This window comes from Accipiter gentilis, chromosome 2, assembly GCF_929443795.1.
Source record: "Accipiter gentilis chromosome 2, bAccGen1.1, whole genome shotgun sequence".
In the NCBI taxonomy this organism is placed as follows: Eukaryota; Metazoa; Chordata; class Aves; order Accipitriformes; family Accipitridae; genus Astur; species Astur gentilis.
The window spans coordinates 54,319,975-54,339,786 of record NC_064881.1 but is presented as its reverse complement, the minus strand read 5'-3'; the positions used below and the strand labels follow the sequence as shown (position 1 = coordinate 54,339,786).

At 63.7% G+C, this 19,812-nt stretch overlaps 2 protein-coding genes across 5 annotated transcripts; both read right to left on the bottom strand.

Moving 5' to 3' along the window:
- Positions 1-6: 6 nt before the first annotated feature.
- TONSL (tonsoku like, DNA repair protein) lies at positions 7-8,165 on the bottom strand. Of its 4 annotated transcripts, XM_049820120.1 has the most exons (25): positions 8,107-8,165; positions 7,421-7,516; positions 7,178-7,320; positions 6,903-7,101; positions 6,688-6,817; positions 6,435-6,606; positions 6,221-6,335; positions 5,858-6,003; positions 5,630-5,782; positions 4,743-4,868; positions 4,477-4,651; positions 4,288-4,352; positions 4,042-4,131; positions 3,848-3,920; positions 3,582-3,745; positions 3,350-3,473; positions 2,522-3,251; positions 2,271-2,421; positions 2,113-2,191; positions 1,694-2,001; positions 1,058-1,199; positions 812-984; positions 636-709; positions 306-439; positions 7-217 (listed from the first exon to the last, which is right to left on the bottom strand). In XM_049820120.1, exons 1-25 carry the CDS (start codon positions 8,135-8,137, stop codon positions 24-26), a joined length of 3,987 nt encoding a protein of 1,328 aa, XP_049676077.1. In that variant the 5' UTR covers positions 8,138-8,165; the 3' UTR covers positions 7-23. The 4 variants fall into 4 exon arrangements, with proteins under 4 accessions (XP_049676077.1, XP_049676050.1, XP_049676068.1 ...); XM_049820093.1 differs by having other exon boundaries at positions 306-709; XM_049820111.1 differs by having other exon boundaries at positions 7-439.
- A 2,781-nt stretch (positions 8,166-10,946) lies between these two features.
- On the bottom strand, positions 10,947-19,232 carry ZFTRAF1 (zinc finger TRAF-type containing 1). Its single transcript, XM_049824378.1, has 4 exons — positions 18,831-19,232; positions 14,907-15,145; positions 13,974-14,185; positions 10,947-11,356 (listed from the first exon to the last, which is right to left on the bottom strand). Exons 1-4 carry the CDS (start codon positions 19,164-19,166, stop codon positions 10,965-10,967), a joined length of 1,179 nt encoding a protein of 392 aa, XP_049680335.1. The 5' UTR covers positions 19,167-19,232; the 3' UTR covers positions 10,947-10,964.
- Positions 19,233-19,812: the final 580 nt, after the last annotated feature.

Genomic DNA, 19,812 nt, shown 5'->3' with positions numbered 1-19,812 from the left:
AAGACGCCGGTGATGCCGGCACTTTAGAGGCTCTTACAGAAGAGCTTATGGTGCCGCATGACGGTGCTGAGTGCTGTGCCGGCAGGACCACACCAGGCTTTGCCAGCATTTTGCTGGTCGCTGCGGCTGACGTGCTGACCGCAGAGCCGGAGATCCTGGATCTTGCCAGTGGTTCTGGCCCAGGTCACGTTGTCCAACGGACCCTCCACGGAACAGCCTGGGAAGGAGGAAGGGGCTGCCGTTAGGTCCCCGGGGGCTTGCCCACCCCATTCCTGCCTGTGCCATCGCCTCTGCCGTCACCATACCTGCCAGACTGAGGAACTGGAGCCCCTGGCTCCTCTCTTCCAGGGCGGAAAGCAGCATCCGCAGCCCCGCGGCGCTGATCCCGGGATTGGCCGAGAAATCCAGGGAAACCAGTGCTGGGCAAGCAGGGAGGCACCTGCGGGTGGGGGGGAAGATGGCAAGGGTGTCCCCTCCTTGTCCCCAGGGGGGGTCTCCTCCATTCCCGGTGTCCCTGACACACCGTGTTCCCATGCTGGAGCCGGCGTGGAGGTCTCCCTTGGGAGATGGAGAATGATCCTGCTGCCAGGACCCCCCCCAATCTGTCACCCCCAGTTGTGCCCTTGTCCCCCCACCTGGCCACCTCCAGGATGTCGCTGTCACCCAGGCGGTTCCCGGAGAACGTGAGGTGGCTCAGAATACAGCCCTCCTGCAGGAAAGGCACGCTGGTGTTGGCAGAACCCCAGCCGGCACCTCCCGGGGAGCGGGTGTCCCCCCCACCGCACCTCATCCCCTCGGGGACCGCTCTCACCTGCGCCAGGTACCTGCAGAGGGTCCTGGTGAGGGGCCGCGGTCCAGGCCCGGCAACGGAGCCAAGCTCCAATCGGCCGAGGCTGCGGCACGGCAAGCCGCCGAGGAGCCGCTCCAGCCCCACCGTCCCCAGGGCGTTGTAGGACAGAGCCAAGTTCTGCAGCCGCACGGCCCCTGGGAGCAAATGCCGGCGCAGTTAGAACCGCCGGGTACCCGGCGCTACCGGCGCGGTGCCGCGGCCTCTTACCCTCGAGGGAGAAGGCGTCGGTGAAGCCACAGGCCTGCAGCCGCAGCGTGGTGAGCACTGGGCAGGACTGCAGGAGCAGGACCAGGGGCCGGCAGCTGGCGTCGCCCAGCGGGTTCAGGCTCAGGTCCAGCTCCTCCAGGCTCTGCCGGGACGGGTGGCGGCAGACAAGAGGTTTAGGGGACAAAGCAATTTGTTTGGGGGACAGAGAAGCAGTTTAGGGAATGGGCAAAGGGTTTAAGAAACAGACATGAGAGTTGTGGACGACCAAGGAGACATTTGGGGGACAGACAAGGAAGTTGGGGGACAGAGGAAGGGTTTGGAGGACAGAGAAGCGATTTAGGGGACAAAACAACGGTTTAGGGGATGGGCAAAGGATTTAAGAAACGTGAGAGATGTGGACGACACAGCAGAGACGTGGGGGACAGACAAGGAAGTTGGGGGACAAAGAAGGCATTTGAGGAACGAAGGGAAGGGTGAGGGGGAACGGGTTACGGGGACACAGGAACAAGAGGTTTAGGGGGGAACAGATGAGAGATTTGAGGGGGACTGTCTGGGCACCCCGCACCACGACACCCCTCTCAGCCGGGCAAAGCCAGCGCAGGGACTCCCACCACCGTTCCACCCCCCCAGCCCTACCTGGAAGGCGCCGGCAGCGTCGGGATGCCGGGGCAGGAGCTGCCGCAGCCCCTGGGCGCCGAGACGGTTCCCAGCCAGGTCGAGGAGGGTGAGGGCAGGCAGGGTGGCCAAGGTAGCCAGCAGGTCGCCGGCCATGGCGTCTGGCAATCCGCAGCCGCGCAACCGGAGCTGCCGCAGCGGTGCTTGCAGCTTGAGGGCCCGCAGCAGCGGGGGGAGGTGGGGGGGGCGCAGGGCCAGGCCCCCCTCGACCCCCAGCCCCGGGCTCTGCTCCTGCAGCTCCGTCAGCTTCAGCAGCAGCGGGTGAGGTTCTGCCGGGTGGGGGTGGAAGGTGTCGGTGGCCTTTGGTGGCCCAAGGGGACCAGGGAGAGGCCGGGGGTCCTTGCCCACCACCCGGGGAGGGGACACGGGGGGGTCCTTACCCAATGCCAGGCTCTGGCAAGCCCTGCGGTACCGCTCGGCCAGGGGCGGCAGGTCCCAGCACTGCACCTCCGCCAGCACCTGCAATGCCGGAGCCGTCACCAACACCACCGCCGGAATCGCCGGCGATACCCAGCATGGGGCTGGGCTGTGCGCTCACCTCCTCGTTGCTCTGCAGGACGTCCCCCACCAGGTCCTGGGGGGCCAGGAGAGCCCCCTCTTTCTTGAGGATGAGCCGTGGCAGCAGCCCACAGGTTTGGTAATACCGCTCGGCCGCCTGCTCCGCCAGCCAGCTCACGGCACGGCTCTCACTGCCGCGACAGCAGGACCGGGGAAGGGGAAAGGGGGGTCATCGGTGAGCGCTGCCACCCGGCACGGGGGTCCCGAAGAGGAGTGGGACAAAGCTCTTACCTCTGGGGCACAGGTATGAGGAAGACGTTGTCCTGGACCCGGACTCGCACACGGAGGGCAGGCAGGACGGCAGGCAGCGGCGCAGGCAGCGGCGCAGGCAATGGCGCAGGCAGGCAGGGGGGGCTTCCCTCGTCCTCAGCCTCATTGGGGAGGGAGGTCCCAGCTGCCTCGGGGAGCCGGCGTTCCCGGGAGCGCCCCAGCGGGATCCTTTCCACCAGGCGGGTGAGCCGGCTCTGCACAGTCCGGCAGCGCCGGGGCTGGTGCCGGCTCGGAGCGGGGACCTCATTGTCGCTCTCCGGGCCCGTGCTGTCCCCTGAAATGGTTGCCGGTTCCTGGGGTTCCCGGCGTGGCCGCTTACGGCCCCCCCGGGACTCCCCAAGGTCGTCTTCCAGCCAGTCCTCCTCTTCCAGGTACTGCTCAGCTGGGATGAGGGCCGGCCGCGGTGCCGGTTGCCGGCACGCCATCTCGGTGCTGCCACCAAGAAGGGATTTGGAGCTGCCCAGACCCCGGATGGCGGCTTCGTACTCAGCCGGCTCCGGCCCTGGCCCCGGCCCCATTCCCTCCTGCCTGCCGAGCCCCAACACCCGCTGCCGCTTCTTCACCGGCCTCAGCGGTGACATGTCACCATTGTCCGGCTCTGCCGCCGGCGGGGAGTGCGGCCGCGGGACTTGGCGCTCGGAAAGTTCGGTGTCGAACAGCGGCGAGTCCTGGGAGAGCTGCGGCGGGGCTGCTGGCGGGGACACACACACACCAGCACCCTCAGTCTACCGCAGACCCCCCCCCCAAAAAAAGCAGAGGGGAATGGGGTCCCACTGTGCCGCATCCCACCTCGTCCCGCCGCCGTCTCCTTGAGCAGGCGCTCGGCCGCCCGGCATCGCTGCCGCGTCTCCTGGTCCAGCTCTTTGCTGTAAGTGCTCACCCACTCCTCCAGCGTCCCCAGCGGCGTCAAGCCCTACGGGGAGGAGGTGGGGGGGCAACAGGACACAAGGCTCTCCCAGCGTGTCCCCCCCAGCCCCGTATTGGGGCTCCCCCCCCGCTTCTCCGATCCCGGCAAGCTCACCCTGGCGTTCCTGGCCGTCACTGAAGCTCCGCGCCGCACCAGCAGCTCGGCCACCTCGAAATGGCCGCAGCTGAGAGCGTCGTGCAGGGGGGTAATGCCCTCGCAGCCCGGCCCCCCGGGGTCGTCCAACGCCGCTCCGCGGTCCAGCAGCAGCCGGACGATCTCTGGGGGACAGGAGAAGACGGCAGTGAGGATGAGAGGGGGCTCTACCTGCACCCCGGGGGAGGCTTTGTCTTCATCCCCGTCCCCCCCCCCCTCCAACTCACCCAGGTGCCCGTGGTTGCAAGCCTCGTGCAGCGGGGTCCAGCCGCAGTAATCACGGGGGTTCAGGGGGTGCCCCTAGAAAAGAGGAGGGGGACACGCATGGGTTACGGTCTCCCCCCCCACTCCAAAAACACCCATGGGTCCCACGGGACCCCCCCTCGCAGCGTGGGGGATCCCCCCTGGTCCCCTCGCCCACCTGCCTGAGGAAGAGCTGGACGCGGCGCAGGTCGCCCTCGATGCAGGCACGGTGCAGGGGCGTCTCACCCCGCTCGTTCCGCCGGTTCCACTGCCAGCATGGGGAGGGAGGACATGATGGGGACCCCCGGGGATGCACCCCGACACCTGGGGGACCCCCCCCACCCCTCTTTGGGGGTGTTGGAGGAAGGGGAGACCCCCCCTACCCCTCTTGGTGGGTGTCGGGGGGAGACCCGGCATCTCTCACCTTGCTGATACGCCGGCGCCCGGGGACACTCTTGCTGTAGCCATCGAGTTCATCTTCCTCCCCCTCTGGAAGAGACGCCCCCCACCGTGAGAGAGACGCCCCCCACCGTGAGGGAGACCCCCGTCTGTGAAGAAGACCCCACCCTGTGGGGACACTACCAGGGACCCCGCACCCCCAGAGCCCCCTCACCACTCTCCGACAGCTCCAGCTCGCTCTCATCCTGAGCCTCGCTGCTCTCCGGTTCTTCCTCCTCCTCCTCCTCAGCAGACCCCCCCAGCCTCCCCAGTCGGGCCATGGTGTCGGCAGCGGCCTCGGTGTCGCCGTCCCGCAGCTGCAGCGAGTGGAGGTGCTGCAGGATCTGCCGCTGGGGAGGAAGAGGAGGGAGAAAGGTCGGCCCCCAGCCCAAAGGAGGACTCTGGGGGGGGGTCCCCATCCCCGTTCTGCCCCCCACTCACCTGCAGCCGGGGGTCTCCGGCCGCCTCCGCTCGCTCCAGCGCGGTTTGGAAGCAGGGCTGGAGCTCGGCGTTGGGTTCGCCTGTCTCTTCCATGGCCAGTGCGATGTTCAGCCACGTCTTTCCTTCCTGGGCCCCACTGGGAGTCAGTGCCCAGCCCTGGGGACGTGGCGGGGGGGCCACGCCGAGCCACAGACCCCCCCCCCCCCCCCCCGCCAGGGGACATGGGGGTCCCCACACTGAGCTATAAACCCTCCCCAGGGGCAGCCCCCAGTCCCACACCCTCCCAGGGGAGACAAGGGCACATCACACCACAGGTCCCCCCCCACAGCTGCTGTGCACCCCCCCCTGCAGCTGAGGGACCCAGGGAGCCCCCCCAGTGACTGAGGAACCCCCCAGGGCCCCAGTAAGTCCCCCCCAGCACCTGATGACCCCCCCCAGGGACCTGCGGAACCCCCCCAGGGACCTGATGAATCCCTCCAGTCCCCAAGCAGCCCCCCCAGGGACCCAATGACACCCCCCAGGGACTCAGGGAGCCTCCCCAGGGACCCCCCAGCACCTGATGACCCTCCACAGGGACCCAAGGAGCCCCTCTAAGGACCCCAAGGACCTGGAGAACCCCACCCAGGGACCTGATGAATCCCTCCAGCTCCCAAGGACTCGATGAATCCCCCCCAGGGACCCGATGAATCCCTCCGACCCCCAAGGAGCCCCCCCAGGGACCCGATGAATCCCCCAGGGTCCCAGAGATTCTCTCAAGGACCGAAGGAGCACCCCCAGGTATTCAGGAAACCCCCCCCGAGGACCTGGGAAGCCCCCCAGGGAGCACCTCAGAGGCCCAAGAAACCGCCCAGGGACCCAAAGAGACCCCCCCCCAGGCCCCAGCTCGCCTCCAGCGCGTTGCCCCGGTGCAGAGCGAGCTCCTGCCGGTAATGGTGGACGGCTCGCGTGTGATCCCTCAAGTCCCCAAAGGTGGTGGCCAGCGAGACGTGGATGACCGCCAGTTCCCCCGCCGGCCTCTGCAGCGCCTGGGCGAAGCTCAGCTGCCCCCAGGGACCCCCCCATCAGTGGGGACGAACCCCCAGGACCCCCCCAAACCCCTCCCCATCCCCACTCACCTGCTTCTGGTAGTACTCCACGGCCCGGCGGTAGTCCCCGTGCTTGGAGAAGGCGTCCCCCAGCTGCTCGCAGAGGGCCAGGGCGGCCGGCAGGTCACTAGCCGCTGCCTCTTCCAGAGCCTCCTGCAGCCGCGTCACCTTGGTGGCTGCAGGGGTGGCCATCAGGGCAGGCCGGGGACACCCAGAGCCCTTGGGGGGCTCGGTGACCCCTCAAGTGTCACCCGGGGACCTGTCTGTGTCCTCCCAGCCCTGACCCGCAGCAGCACAGAAGGGGACGGAGGGAATAGAGGAGGGCTGGGAGGGGTTCGGCAGCCTCCCCGGACCATTGTCCCTCCCCTGGGAATGCCACCGTCACCGGCTCACCGTAGCGGAGGTTGGAACGGATGAGGTCTCGCTGCCAGGGTTGCCGTGAGCCCAGCACGTAGGCTTGCTTCAGTGAGCGCTTGGCGGCCGCAAAGTCACCCAAACTCAGCAGGACCTGGGTGACAGCAAGGACACCCGTCAGAGGCGCACCAAACCCCAGGGTAATGCGGGGAGAGGTCCAGAGCCGCCCCTACCCCTCTTCCCCAGCCCCCACCTGGGCCGTGCTGCCGCAGCATTCGCTCTCCATCCCCTTCTCCTTCATCTTGCGGGCACAATCACGCGCCCGGGCCAGGCAGCGCAGAGCCCCGGAGTGTTCGCCCTCGCGCAGGTGGATGTTCCCCAGGTTGAAGTAAGCGCGGTAGAGATCTTCGTAAAGCTGTCCCTGCCTGCAAACAGAACCACCGTCGCTGCCGGATTCCCCCCGAACCCGCTGCCGGACCGCTCCTACCCACCCCGCTAGTCCTTACTCAGAGAGGAAGATGCTTTTCTTGATGTAGTGGTCGCACTTGGCTGGTTCCTTCAGGCTGTCGTAGACCAAACCCAAATTGAGGTAGAGCCGGGTCCTCATCTCCGTCAGCTCCCGGTTCGGCACGGCTCCTGGTGAAAAAACGGCAGCTCCGGGAGCTGACGAAGCTCCCCCGGGACTGAGACGTCCCTCTGAGACCGCCCAGCGCAGCCTCACCTTCCAGTTTCTCCTCCACGATAGCCAAGCTGGTGCGGAAAGCCCGCTCGGCCTCGCGCAGTGCCGGCACCGCCGCCTCCTCCCCCGGCGAGCGGCTGTCGGCGATGAACATGTATGTCCGGCCGATGGTGGCCCAGGCTCGTTGTTGTTCCGTGTCATCCGAGAGGGACCGGGCCAGCTCCAGGTGCTGGTGTTGGTGCTGGGGGGGCGAGAAGCCTGAGTCCCTCCTCTCCCCCTGCAGACACCCCCCCCTGCCCCGAGGACTGGAACCCCACCTTCAGCGCCGCCTCGTAGTTTTCCAGCTCAGCCAGGCGCTCGCCGATCTTGCGGTGAGCCACGGCACAGCCGATCCTGTCCCCGGCTCCCTCCAGCAGCTGCAGCTCCTGCCGATGCTCCTCCAGGGCCTCCTCGTAGCGTCCTGCAGGCGATCATGATGGGGGGGGGGCTGTCAGAGGGGTGGGGGGGGCTTCCCGCGTACCCCCATTGTGGGGGCGGAGGCCAGAGCCGCGAGGACGTACCATGGCTTGCCAAAATCTCGCCCAGCTGGTTACAAACCGCGGCCTCTTCCACCAGGCTCCCGCTACGCTGGGCTTTCTCCTTTGCCTTCTGCAGCTCTGTGGGGTGAGCGGCGGGGGGGGAAGCTCAGCCTGGTAAGACACCCCTCCCTCCCCGGCACCTACATGTACCCCAACATGGCTCTGGGCTGGTGGGGACCCCCCTGCCCACCCCAGTCCCGTCCCCCCCTCCAAACCAGTCTGGGCCCAGGGCAGGACCCTCCCGGGGGGGGTGGTGCGTGTGTGTGGTGGCACTGGTGGGGGACGAGACCCGAGGTGGGGGCATTGGGGAGCTGGGGGGGTGTGAAAGAGCCCGGGGAGGGGTGAAGGAACCGGAGGGGGGGGGGGATGAAGGAGTCCCGGGGGGTGTGAGGGAACCGGGGGGGGGATGAAGGAGCCTGGGGGGCGGAAGGGAACCGGGGGTGTGTGTAAGAGACCCCGGGATGGGGTGAAGGAGCCCGGGGCGGGGGTGAGGGGGCAGAGGGGCCACCTGAGGAGGCCCGGGCGAGCCCGAGGGCTGAGAGGGGCCGGGCCCGGGGGGAAGCTCGGGGGTGCCCCGGGCCGAGGGAGGCCGGGGAGGGCTCCGGGGTCCCGTGTAGACCCCACGTAAGCCCCGAGGCCCCGCGTAGGCCCCGCTTCCCCCGACTCACGGCGGATCTCCCGCGCCCGCTCCGCGCTCATCCCCCGCCGCCGCCTCCGAACCCGCCGCCCGCCGCCCAGCCCCGCCCCGGGCGCTCCCATTGGACCGCGCTCCGCCCCCTCTACGCCAATCCGCGTGGGGAAAGGAAGGGGGTGGCCGCTCCCATTGGACGGAGCGCAGGAGCAGAACCCGCCTACAGGGGCGGGGACGACGGCTCAGCCTATCCCGCGTCTGGCCGCGGGGGTTGCTGGGAAGTGTGGCGGCGCGGCCGCGGGGGATGATGGGAAGTGTGGCGGCGCGGCCTACCCCGGCCGGTGACCCCAGTGACCCCCAGTCACGGCCTGCTGGCCCAGTAGCTCCCCAGTATCCCCAACCCAGTGCTCCCAGTAGCCTCCAGTGGCTCCCAGTGCTTCCCAGTACCTTCAGCCCACTGGTCGCAGTGGCTCCCAGTATCCCAGCTACACTCAGGCCAGTGTCCCGCACCCCAGCCCTGCCACCATGTCACCCAGTGCTCCCAGTACACCCAGTCTGACGTCCCAGTTCAACCTCACTGGTGCTCCCAGTACCCCCAGTGCACCTCAACAGCTCCCAGTACTCCCTGTAACCACTCCCCCCCACCCCCCCCCCACCCCCATACAACCCTGCAGCCCAGGGCTGTCCAGTTTCTCCAGTATTCCTCCAAAACCTCCCAGTATCCCCAGTAAAACCCAGCATCCCCCATACACCCAGCCCAGTGCCTCCCACTTTCCCCAGTAACCCCCAGCCCAGTGTCTCCCAGTACCCCCAGTAACCCCCAGCCCAGTGCCTCCCAGTATCCCCCTCACACCCAGGTGTTTCCTCAGTAACCCCCAGCCCAGTGCCTCCCAGTTTCACCAGTATGCCCCCCACACCCAGCTCAGTTTCCCCAGTAACCCCCAGCTGCCCCCTGCACTAATTACCACAGACCAGAGCTAATTGGGGGGGGGGGGGCCACCCCAAAAGGGGAGGGGAGAGCCCCTCATTAAGTAACGAGGCACCCAACGAGCACGGTAAAGCCCACCCAGTCCCTGGGTGCAGGATCAGGCCCAGGTGGGTGCTGCGCACCCCCCCCTGTCCTGGGGGGTCTCCCCAAAGGGGGTGGAGGGGGGTGACGCCTCCTCCCCCCTCCCCGCACCGATTTAATGCATTAAAAATAATTCTCATGCCCTAAAATTGCTGAATTATTAACAAAGGGGGAGCCGGGCTCTTCCAATTGCACAAACCCCTCAAAGTTTGGTTAAAAAAACAAAACACCACCACACTCTCAAATTTTGATTGAAAAAAAAAAAAAAAAAAAAGAAAACCCCTCAAATTTTGGTTAAAAAATAAAATCAAAACTCACCCATGCCCTCAAATTTTAGTTAAAAAAAAAATCCCAAACAACAAAACACCACACCCTCAAATTTTGGTTAAAAAACCCCAACCCAAACAACAAAACACCACACCCTCAAATTTTGATTAAAAAAATAAAGACACAACCCTCAAGTTTTGGTTAAAAAAAAGAAACAACCTTCAAATTTTGGTTTAAAAAAAAAACAACCCAAAACACCACATCCTCAAACTTTGGTAAAAACAACCCACAAATCTCAATTTTGGGTTAAAAAAAAACCATCAAATTTTGGTTAAAAAAATCCAAACCACAAAACAGCACACCCTCAAATTTTAGGTAAGAAAAAAAATCCTGAAAATTTGTTTAACCCCCCCCCCCCCCCCCCAAATTTTGGTTAAAAGAGACAACCATCAAATTTTGGTTAAAGAAAAAAAAGAAACCAAAACACCACAGCCTCAAGTTTTGGTTAAAAAAACCCCAAGTCTCATGTTTTGGTCAAAAAAAAAAAAAAAAAAAAAAAAAAAAAAAAAAAAGAGCAAAGCACCCCACCCATCAAGTTTTGGTTAAAAAAAACCCCTACCCTCAAATTCTGGTAAAAAAAACCCACAACCCTCAAGATTTGGTTAAAAAAACCAAACAAACAAAAAACCAAACAAAACAAAACAAAAAAACAAATCACCGCAAATTTTGATTGAGAGAGACAACCCTCAAATTTTGGTTAAAAAAACCCAAAACCAAAACACCAAACCTTCAAAATTTGGTTAAAAGCAAACCACCAAATCTCAAATTTTGGTTTAAAATAACCCCCACAAACCAAACCACAACCACCCTCAAGTTTTGGTTAAAAGAGACAGCCATTGAATTCTGGTTAAAAAAACCCAAACAAAACACCATACCCTCAAATTTTCATTAAAAAAAAAAAAACCAAACCAAAAACACCCCACAACCAACTCAAATTTTGTTAAAAGACCAAAAACACAACTCAAATTTTGGTTAAACGCCTCCCCCCAGCCCCCCCAATTCCGGTTAAAGCGCACGGGGCCGGTTTGGTGCCGAGGTCGTAACCGCGGGGCGGGAGCGTGACCCTGATGAGGTCTCAGCCATTGGCAAAGCTTCCAAACCCCCCCCAAATAATTGGAAAATTCCCCATTTTTTTTATTCTAATAGTAAAACAGCCGGAGTTCTGACCCGCTGTACAGAACGCTGCCAAGCCCCGCCGCCGCCCCCTCCCCAAAATCACCCCCCTCCCTGTGCCGCCGGCGAGGAGCCCCCCCCCGACCGTCACCGTCGTGGAAGGAGAAGACGCGGTCGCCGCCGTCGCATGCAGATCGCTCGGAATTTCGAGGGTTTCGCTCCTTTCTTGTCGTCGTCGTTGTTTTTGGCTTTTTGTTTTGTGTGTCGTCCCCCCCCCCCCCTTCCCCCCCCGCCCCCCCGCCCCGGCTTTCCAACTCCTTTTGGCGAAATCCCGGCGGTGACGAGGTGGCGGGGGCAGGGTCCGACGGTTAGGTGTTCTCCAGTCTTTATTTTTGGATCTGAAATATAAAAAGCCGCAGGTTGATGTTCTTAGCCGCCAGCAGTTTGTTACACTCCACCGAATCGACGATGGGCAGCGCCATGTAATCCGTCTCGTTGTTCTCGTTGCTGAAGACAAAATGGTAGATGACGGGGTGGATTTTGACGTCGTCGTAGGGGCCCTCCAGGAGGAGGAAGGAGCATTCCATGGGGGAATTGATTTTGCTTTTCAGGATGAGCTGGAAGGAGAGGGTGCGCTTGCAGGAGAGGTTGGGGTTCCGCTCCGAGTCGTTCACCCGCGCCTTCAGCACCCACGTCTGGTTGAGGACGGTCAGGCGCGGCGTCTCGTAGTACAGCCGGGTGATGAAGTCGTCGGTGCGGTAAGGGCGGAACTGCACCTCTGCAAAACACAAGAAGGGCGACAGCCGGGTCAGGCGGGAGCGGCCCCCTCCTCCGGCGAGACCCGCCGCCGGCTCCCCCCTCGCCGCCGGCACCGAAAGCCGTGGCCCGGGGTGGAACCCGAGCTCCGCGATTAAACCTCGTGAGCTGGTGGCCGGTCGGGGATGAGAGGGGCAGCTCCCGGCTTCCGCCTGCCAAAATGCTTTACCGGTGTTTGAGAGCATGCCTGCAACCGCTGCCGGCTGCTGAAAGGCTTTACCACCATCCAGTGGCGTGCCAGCAATAGCCACCGGCTGCCAAAAGGCTTTACCGGCACCCTATGGCGTGCCGGCAACCACCACCGACTGCCAAAAAAGCTTTACCGGCATCTGACAACGTGCTGGCAACCACCACTGGCTGCCAAAAAGCTTTACAACCATCCGACGGCATGCCAGCAATTGCCACGAGCTCCCCGGGGCTTTACCAGTGATCTATGGTGTGCTGGCAACCACCACCAGCTGCCAAAAGGCTTTACCACCGCCCAGTGGCGTGCCAGCAATTGCCACCGGCTGCTGAAAGGCTTTACCAGCACCCTATGGCGTGCCAGCAACCTCCGCCAACTGCCAAAAGGCTTTACCGGCGTCCGACAGCGTGCCAGCAACCACCACCGACTGCCAAAAGGCTTTACCGGCGTCCGACAGCATGCCGGCAACCACCACCGACTGCCAAAAGGCTTTACCGGCATCTGACAACGTGCCGGCAACCGCCACTGGCTGCCAAAAAGCTTTACAAGCATCTGACGGCATGCCAGCAATTGCCACCAGCTGCCCAGGGGCTTTACCAGCATTCTGTGGTGTGCTGGCAATTGCCACTGGCTGCCGAAAGGCTTTACCAGCAACTGACAGCATGCCAGCAAGCGCCAGCAGCTGCCAAAAGGCTTTACCAGAGATCTATGGTGTGCTGGCAACCACCACCGGCTGCCAAAAGGCTTTACCAGCATCCTGGGACGTGCCAGCATGTGCCATGGGATGCCAAAAGGCTTTACCAGTGTCTGACAACGTGCTGGTAACACCAACCAGCTGCTGAAAGGCTTTACCAGCGTCCTACAGCATGCTGGCAACCGGCACTGACTGCCAAAAGGCTTTACCAGCATCTGACAATGTGCCGGCAACCACCACCGGCTCACCAAAGGCTTTACCAGTGTCCTCCATTGTGCCAGCAACTGCCACCAGCTGCCAAAAGGCTTTACCAGCATCCAACAACATGCCAGCGACCGTCACCAGCTGCCAAATGGCTTTACCAGCGTCCAACAACATGCCGGCAACCGCCACTGGCCGCCAAAAGGCTTTACCAGCTTTCGACGGCGCGGCAGGACAGACAGACAGGACATGGTTCAGTAGCAAGGCATAATTTATTGGGATTAGGCGTACAAACTGGCAAGCGAGGCAGTCAGGCGCGGTGAAGCATCACCGTGGGGCACAAAGCCCGGTGACACATCCCAGAGGCTGCCGGCACAGGTACACGGTACCGAGATGCTCCCAGCTCGGTGCCGGGGGGTTTAGGGAGGAGACGGGCGCTTGCGGTCTCAGCGTAGGGACCGTGGGCTCGCCGAGCACAACCACGAGCGCAAGGGATGGCACGGTGCCCTTTGCCCGCACTTACACCATCGTCGGCGCTTCCAGGAGAAAGAGAGGGAGAGGAGAGAGCCCGGCCGGTAAAACCTGGACAGAGGAGGGGGATCAGTTATTCCAGCCACACCACATTCCCATCGCCGGGCTTCGCCACCACTGCCGCAGCCCAGCACCACAGCGTTGAGCTGCCCAGCTTTACCGGGGCTGAGCCCCAGCACGTGGGACACGAGGTCTGGAGCGTGGCTGGGCTGCCACAGCCCAAGCTGCCGGCACAGCCCAACTGCCAACAAGCCTGGGCCGCTCTCACCGCATCCCCGATCGCATCCGTGCCAGCAATGCCGGAGCCAGCGAGACGTATGACCGGCACCGGGAGGGCACGGCACCAGTGCCTCTGCCCTTGGCCGAGGGGAAAATCCTTCCTCGCTCCAGCCCCCATTCGTCGTTTCCCTCTTGGGTTAATTTGCCTCCCGGTGTTTAAAGCCAAAACCGGTCTTAGGCAGCGAGCGGTTCTAGGCCCGGTTTTAACATTGATGCACCAAGAACAGATCCAGCTTACCTGCTTTCGCAGCTTAAACAGGGCTTTTCACACCCGTTATCGGCCAAGTCCTGCTCTGCCTTGCTGCATACACAACTGCCGTGGCACCGGCAGCTTTCCGGCGGGTGGGAGAGGGGTTCGATAAAACCCCTCGGCAAAGCAAGAACGGCGGGAAGGTGATGGCGAGGTGGGGGGGGTGAAGCGTTACCAGTGCTTCTCCAGAACTTTATAAAATGTCACAGGGAATGTCATTTATGGTTTTGGTTTTCAAGTCTCATCGCTTGGCTCGCGGTCGAGGATGGAGGCTCGAGCCGAAATGCCGCCACGTACTCGGCAAAACCCTTCGCTGCTACCAAATCAATTGGCACGCAAGATAAAACCAGGTTTCAGCAGCACAGAAACAGCGTCGGCGCCAGAGGAGACGCGGCAGAAGGGATGGGAAGCCGCCGCTGCCGTCCCGAGCGAGCCATTACCTGTGTAGCCGATCTTCTCGAAGCTGAGCAGGCTGAAGATGCTGTTATATAGCTGCATTTCTTTTTTCCTCGTTTGGTCCATTTCATCTAAAATCTCCATCAGCTCGTTGCCAGTTTTGGTGGGGTGGGTGCATTCGGCTTCGTGCACTGTCAGCTCGTGGTAGGGACCCTGCCACGGGCACCCGATCCGCTTGTATTTGCACTGGGTCACCCTGGGGGGGTGGGGAGGGAGAAAATAAGCATGAATATTCACCGGATCGGGATGCCACGTGGAAAACAAGGTGCATCCGGCCACCCCAGCACTGGGAAGGGCAGCAAGGATGGCAGGGATGCACAGAGGCTCACTCCAGCCGCCGCCCGGCTCCTCCGGCTGGATTTAGATCCAGCAGCCCCGGGTGAGATGGGAGCAAGACCAGGAAGTCCAGGAGACCCGTTTCACACCCCGTGGAAAACCATCGGGTAGCGCCGGTGCCGCAGCCAGAGCGTGATGGGTTCCCACGGGATGCTGGCAGCTGCCAACCAGGCACGGCGGCACGCGGATGCCATTGGCAAGGGAGTGGAGCTCTGCCACATGCCGAAGCAGCAGCACGTCCTCTCCCAAACCATCGTCAGCTCCCAAGGGAGGCAGGACACAGCCGGTGGGATTTTGGGGGCAGGACCACCCCGTGCCGGGAGCTGGAGAGGGCACAGGGCGCTGCTGAGCGCTGACGGCTTCGTGTCAATGCCAGAGCCAGCACTGGCGGTGTGGGCGAGCCAGGGAAACCCTCCTGCCTGCAGCGCCCCAATTGTGGGGGCTCACCGCCGTGCGAGTCCCAGCTTCACCAGGAACCCCTGCTCCAGGCAGTGAAGTTTCCCAAACCTGGCACTTCTCCATGCCGGGCTGGCAACGCCGGCAGCTCTGGCACTCTGCCGAAGGGAAGCAAAGCTCTTTACCTGTCCTGGCACTCCTCTTTCTGGTGCCTCTCCAGGAGGGATCGGGGGAATTGCTGCATGCAGAAGCCACATTCAGAGGGCAGCTCGCTGACGGCTTTTTCCACAGCCAGGTTTCGACAGCACAGGCTCTTACTGATCTCGCAGCGGCAATTTGGGCAAGTCGCTTGTTCCTCCTTCAGCCGAGCGTCTGCCAGGAGGTGGATGAAGCAGCCAGCGCACATCAGGTGCCCGTTGGTGCACTGTGGAAGAGGAGAAATAAAGCATCAGACTCCCGTGGGATCCGGCACGGGGGAAACCGAGTCACACAAAGGCAAGTAAAGCGAATTTGGACCCGTCGGTGCCAGAGAAAGACACTTTGCTGTCCCCGCCCCTCCCGAAAAACCGCCCCGGCACACGGCTCCCTCCAGCCAGCCGAGCTCCTGCGCCAGCTGCCAGCATTTCTGCAAAGCTGGAGGCCGGACAGGGCAGGCAGGGGCTCCGGCCTCGACCAGAGTCTGCCAGCTCTCGCACCAGCCCAGACACGTCCCATCCGATGCGTCGCTTCTGTAATTAGGACTGACCTCGTTTGCCTCGCACGGGAGGGGAAGGGAAAAGCTTCATCCCAGCTTCCCCTCCTCCTCCCCTGGTTTCCATCCATCCCATGGGAATCCAATTCCCCGTGTCCGGAAGGGGGGTGTAAGCTGCCCCTCCAACCCCACGGGACTCAGCATAACCAAAAACAGCTGGGGAGAGGGGAACAGAGGCCCCCCAGCACCTCCCACAGTGGGGAACAAGAAGAATTACACCAAAATGGGGGGGTGGGGAGGTTCCCCTGTTCCCTGTATCCCCCAGCTCCATGGGATCCCAGAGGCCAGAACGTTCCCCGGCTGCCAGGTTAGCGCTGACAGGTTTGGAAGAGTCGAGAGCCTGCTGTTAAACCAGCGGGATCAGCACAAAACCCCAGAGCCCGTCGAGGGAGACTGAGGAAGACCCATTGACGCAGACAAACCCATCGGCAAAGCGATGGGAACCAGCTCCCAGGGCTCGGATTGCCGGGATGGGACTTGGGTCCCGCACGCAGAGGGCGAGCTCCAGAGCCAAAGGTGGCATCCAGTTTCCCAGAGGAGCGGTTTCCCCTCTCTGCATCAAGAAATCTCTGGGGTTTAGGGCAAAAATCAGTTCAAGATGCATTTACACCAGCCGCCGAGCTGTGCCGGGTGAGACCCTTGAGGAGGGGAAGAAGATACAGCACCACGCGCGCCAGGATGCTTCGTGGCAGCCCCTGTCCAAACGAGTGGCATCGGAGGAGATTCCGGCAGCGCTTCAGGCACCGGAGCGATCCCAATCCACTCCTCCATCCGTCCCGAAAACCAGAGGGAAAGAGCAGCCCCCGAGAGCAAAGAGCCAGCGCCGTATTTCTGGAGTTTGCTGCAACGCGATGCCGTCTTCATTGCTGCGGGTGGTCCGGGCAAAAGCATCACCCACAAAACACCCGGTGGAGCGGGTGAAGGTACCACCAAATCCATCGGGAGCTGCTGGAAGGGGTCGGGAGGCAGACAGCAACCAGGCCGGATGCTTTTCCGTCATCTCTGGTGACATCAGGGATCATTCAAGGGACACGTGGCTGTTCCCGACGGATGTGAAAGCTCTCGCCGGCAGCTTCGGGCTCCCGCAGTGAAAATCCTTCCCTTGAATCCAGTGGGAGGCCGGAACACTCTGGGCTGGAATGTCGTCACCTCCAGGATGAGCTCCATGACCGGCCAGACAGAGCCGGCAGCTTCCCAGCCCAGCCAGCACACCGTAGTGGCAGGGGGGGGGGGGGGGTTTCCAGTCTGTCCGGGGGGGGGGGGGGGTGTGTGGGGTGTGTGTCACCCCCCAAATTCCAGCAAGATTCCTGCCAGTGGGATGACCGGGAGTTCGTTAAACATCTCCCTGAGAGCGCCGGGAAAAGCTTTAATCCTCAGCCGGGATGGGAAAGGCCTGACCCTGCCGCAGGGATTAGCACCCGATCTGCTTACCCAGGACATCCATTGTTCCGGCTCCAAAAGGTTTTGGATTTTCCCTCCTGCCAGGCCCGGAGGGCGACAGCCAGGCCTTAAACCAGCCCCGTCGTGATTGCTGCCGAAGCACGGTTACAAGATGAGGGTCCCGGCTCCAAAATACCCGCGATGGCTTTGGGATGAGCACCGGCACGTGTCCGGCTAAAAATTCCTTACGGTTTAGGCTCGGCACAGTCCCGGTGAGACGCCGGCTTCCCCCGCGGTGCCTCGCCGCTGTCGTGCTAAAAATACCGGCAAGCGAGCCAAAACAAGAGGCGAACGCCAGCTGAGCGCTCCCACAACCGTGGCGGTGACGGCTCCTCCTCGGTGCAAGCGTGTAATTACAGCCGCTCGTTAGCGCTTCGGCCCTGACGAACCCACCCGACGGTGGGAAGGCCCCGGCATAGCCACGCTGCCAGCCGACACCACGGTCGCTCCCGGTTTTAATTACGTCCCTGGCAAAGCACCTCGTCATAAATAATTAAACAGGGGGACGAGTGACCGCAGGAGCGAGGAGGAAGAGGAGGCCATGACGAAGGACGCAGCCCCCCCCGCCGGGCACACGGAGCCGGTTTGGCAAGCGCCGGCACCGGATCGGTGGGGATCTCTCACCAGGTGCGGCTCCGGCGAGGTTTATTAAAACCGCTCTTATTCGTCGCTGCTGAGGGGATCCCCCCTCCCCGAGCCAGCGGCCATCTTACAGCACCCCCCCCCGCCAAAATTAACCCCCCAAAATAAAGCAGGGGGGAGTCCCCCCAGGCTCTGCTGCGCCGGCGGCGGATATTCTTAGCACGCGACCTGCAAAGTGTAAGATCACCGAGGGGATGACCTTTGCGTCCAGGCTCTGCCGCTGCCGAAATTGAGCGCCAACCGGCACGCTGCCGGGAGAGCACCGAGCAGCCGTGTGTGCCGGCGGCTCTGCCATCACCGCAGGGCTGCCGATGGGTCGGCGTGCCGCGAAATGGATGCTGGCCGGAGGGAAACACTCCGGCACCTTTACGTAACCGGTGGCTCTGCTCCGGTCAGCGCCGGCGGTGCCCGTCCCGCTCCCTGCTGGGACCCCCTGCTCTGGGCAGGGGAGTCTCCCGGGGTGGCACAAACTGGATAAATTGAGGTGGGGGGGTGGGGGGTTGAACCCAGCCCCCCCCCTTGGGGTCGGTGGGGAGAGGCGGGGGGGGGGGAGGCCAAGCAGTGGGTGCTGGGGTTCCGGGGGGGATTGGTGCCACTGGGGGGGGCTCAGGGAGCTGGTGGTGGGGGTCAGGAGTCCTCAGAGGTGGGTGCAGCAGGGGACCCTGGGGTCCCTAAAGGAGAAGGGGACACTAAAGTCCCCAAGTGGGGTGCGGGGGGGGGGGGGGGAAGGACCTGAAGCCCCAGTGAGCAGCAGGAGGTGGGGGGGGCCTCAGGAGAGAGCCCCCAGCAGGGTGGGTGCCCAAGGGGACTGGGGGGGGCGGTGCTCAGTAGCCCCCAGGGGAAAGCAGCTGGGGTGGGGGTTCCCTGAGACCATAGGGTGACAGGGACTGTGGGGGGGGGTCCCTCTGGTTTGGGGGGGGGGGGGGGGAAGGGAGGTGGGGCAATGCCCCAGCTTGGGGGGGGGGTGTCCCCTGTTTTGAAGAGGGGGCAGGGCGATTCAAAGCCCTGGTTTGGGGGGGGGGGGTATCCCCTGGTTTGGGGACGGGACAGGGGTCCAGTGCCCTGGCTGGAAGCCCCCACCGGGGGGGGCTGGGGGGGGGGTGTGCAGGGCCCTCGGGGGGGGGGGGTGTCTGGGAGACAAGGGGAGGGGGGGGGTGTCAGTGCCCGGCGGGGAAGGGGGGGGGGGGGGGCCGATGAAGGGTCAAGACGGCCCCACGGGGGGTCGGTGTCCGCCGTGGGGGCGCGGGGGGGGGCGCACGGGGGGTCCCGGCCGTACCTGGTAGACCGAGGCCTTGGGCAGGTCGAGGCAGACGGTGCAGCAGAGCACGGAGTAGAGCCGCTCCTCCAGCTTCACGCTGCCCGCCGCCCCCTCGGGCCCACCCGCCCCCGTCCCCGCCGCCCTTAACCGTTTCTTGGGCGGCGCGTCCGGGTCGGCTCCCGCCTCGCCGTGAGGCCGGGCCCCGCCGAGAAGGGAACCCGCCTCTTCGGCGCCTCCCGCTTCGCCCGGGCCACCCGTCGCGGCCGCCGCAGCGGGACCGGGGAGGACCGCGGAAGGGGCGGAGGGGGCGGCCGGGCCCCCGCCGGCCTCACGATCCTCCGCCCCGGACATCATCGCCGCCGCCGCCGCCTCACCCCGCCGCCACCGCCGCCGCCGCCATCTTGGCCGCCCCGCCGCCCTCCTCCCTCCATCCGTCCAAGTCCCGCCCTCCCTCGGCCCGTCAGGGTCACGGCCAATCGCCGCCCGCGGGAGGCGGTGCGCGGCGTGCGACGCGACCAATGAGAGGACGGGACGACGCTCCGGCGCCGCGCCCCCTGCCGGGCCCGGAATCGCCAACTTCGACGCCGGCGCCGGCCCCCCCCCCCCCGTCCTCCCCCCTTCCCCGCCCCGTGACGCGGGGCGGGGCCGTGCGTGACGTCAGAGCGGGAGCGGGCCAATGGGCGAGGGGGCGCCCGAGGGGGCGGGGCCGGGGCGCGGGGGCGGGGCCAGGAGCTCCCCGGGCCGGGGAGGCCGGTCAGTGCGGGCCAGTGCGGGCCGGTACGGGCCAGTGCAGGCCAGTACGGGCTAGTGCGGGCCAGTGCCCCGCAGACACGGGAACCCCACTAACCCACCCCAGTGCCACCGGTGGTCCCAGTGTCCCCAGCCCCAATGCTCCCACCCCAGTATCCCAGTGCCCCCAGTATCCCCACCCCAGTATAACCAGTGCCCCCAGTATCCCAGTCCCCCCACCCCAGTGTAACCAGTGCCCCCAGCATCCCAG

Excerpts from the sequence above, each read along its gene's own strand:
- TONSL (XM_049820093.1), bottom strand. The coding sequence starts at position 8,137 with ATGAGCGCGGAGCGGGCGCGGGAGATCCGCC. Across the intron at positions 6,004-6,220 it reads CCGTTCCAACCTCCGCTACG|CCACCAAGGTGACGCGGCTG; the intron begins GTGAGCCGGTGA and ends CCACCCCTGCAG. Across the intron at positions 4,869-5,629 it reads ACCGGGGCAACGCGCTGGAG|GAAGGAAAGACGTGGCTGAA; the intron begins GCGAGCTGGGGC and ends AGTGGGGCCCAG.
- ZFTRAF1 (XM_049824378.1), bottom strand. The coding sequence starts at position 19,166 with ATGATGTCCGGGGCGGAGGATCGTGAGGCCGGCGGGGGCCCGGCCGCC. Across the intron at positions 15,146-18,830 it reads CCAAGGCCTCGGTCTACCAG|TGCACCAACGGGCACCTGAT; the intron begins GTACGGCCGGGA and ends CCTCTTCCACAG. Across the intron at positions 11,357-13,973 it reads CGAGAAGATCGGCTACACAG|AGGTGCAGTTCCGCCCTTAC; the intron begins GTAATGGCTCGC and ends TGTGTTTTGCAG.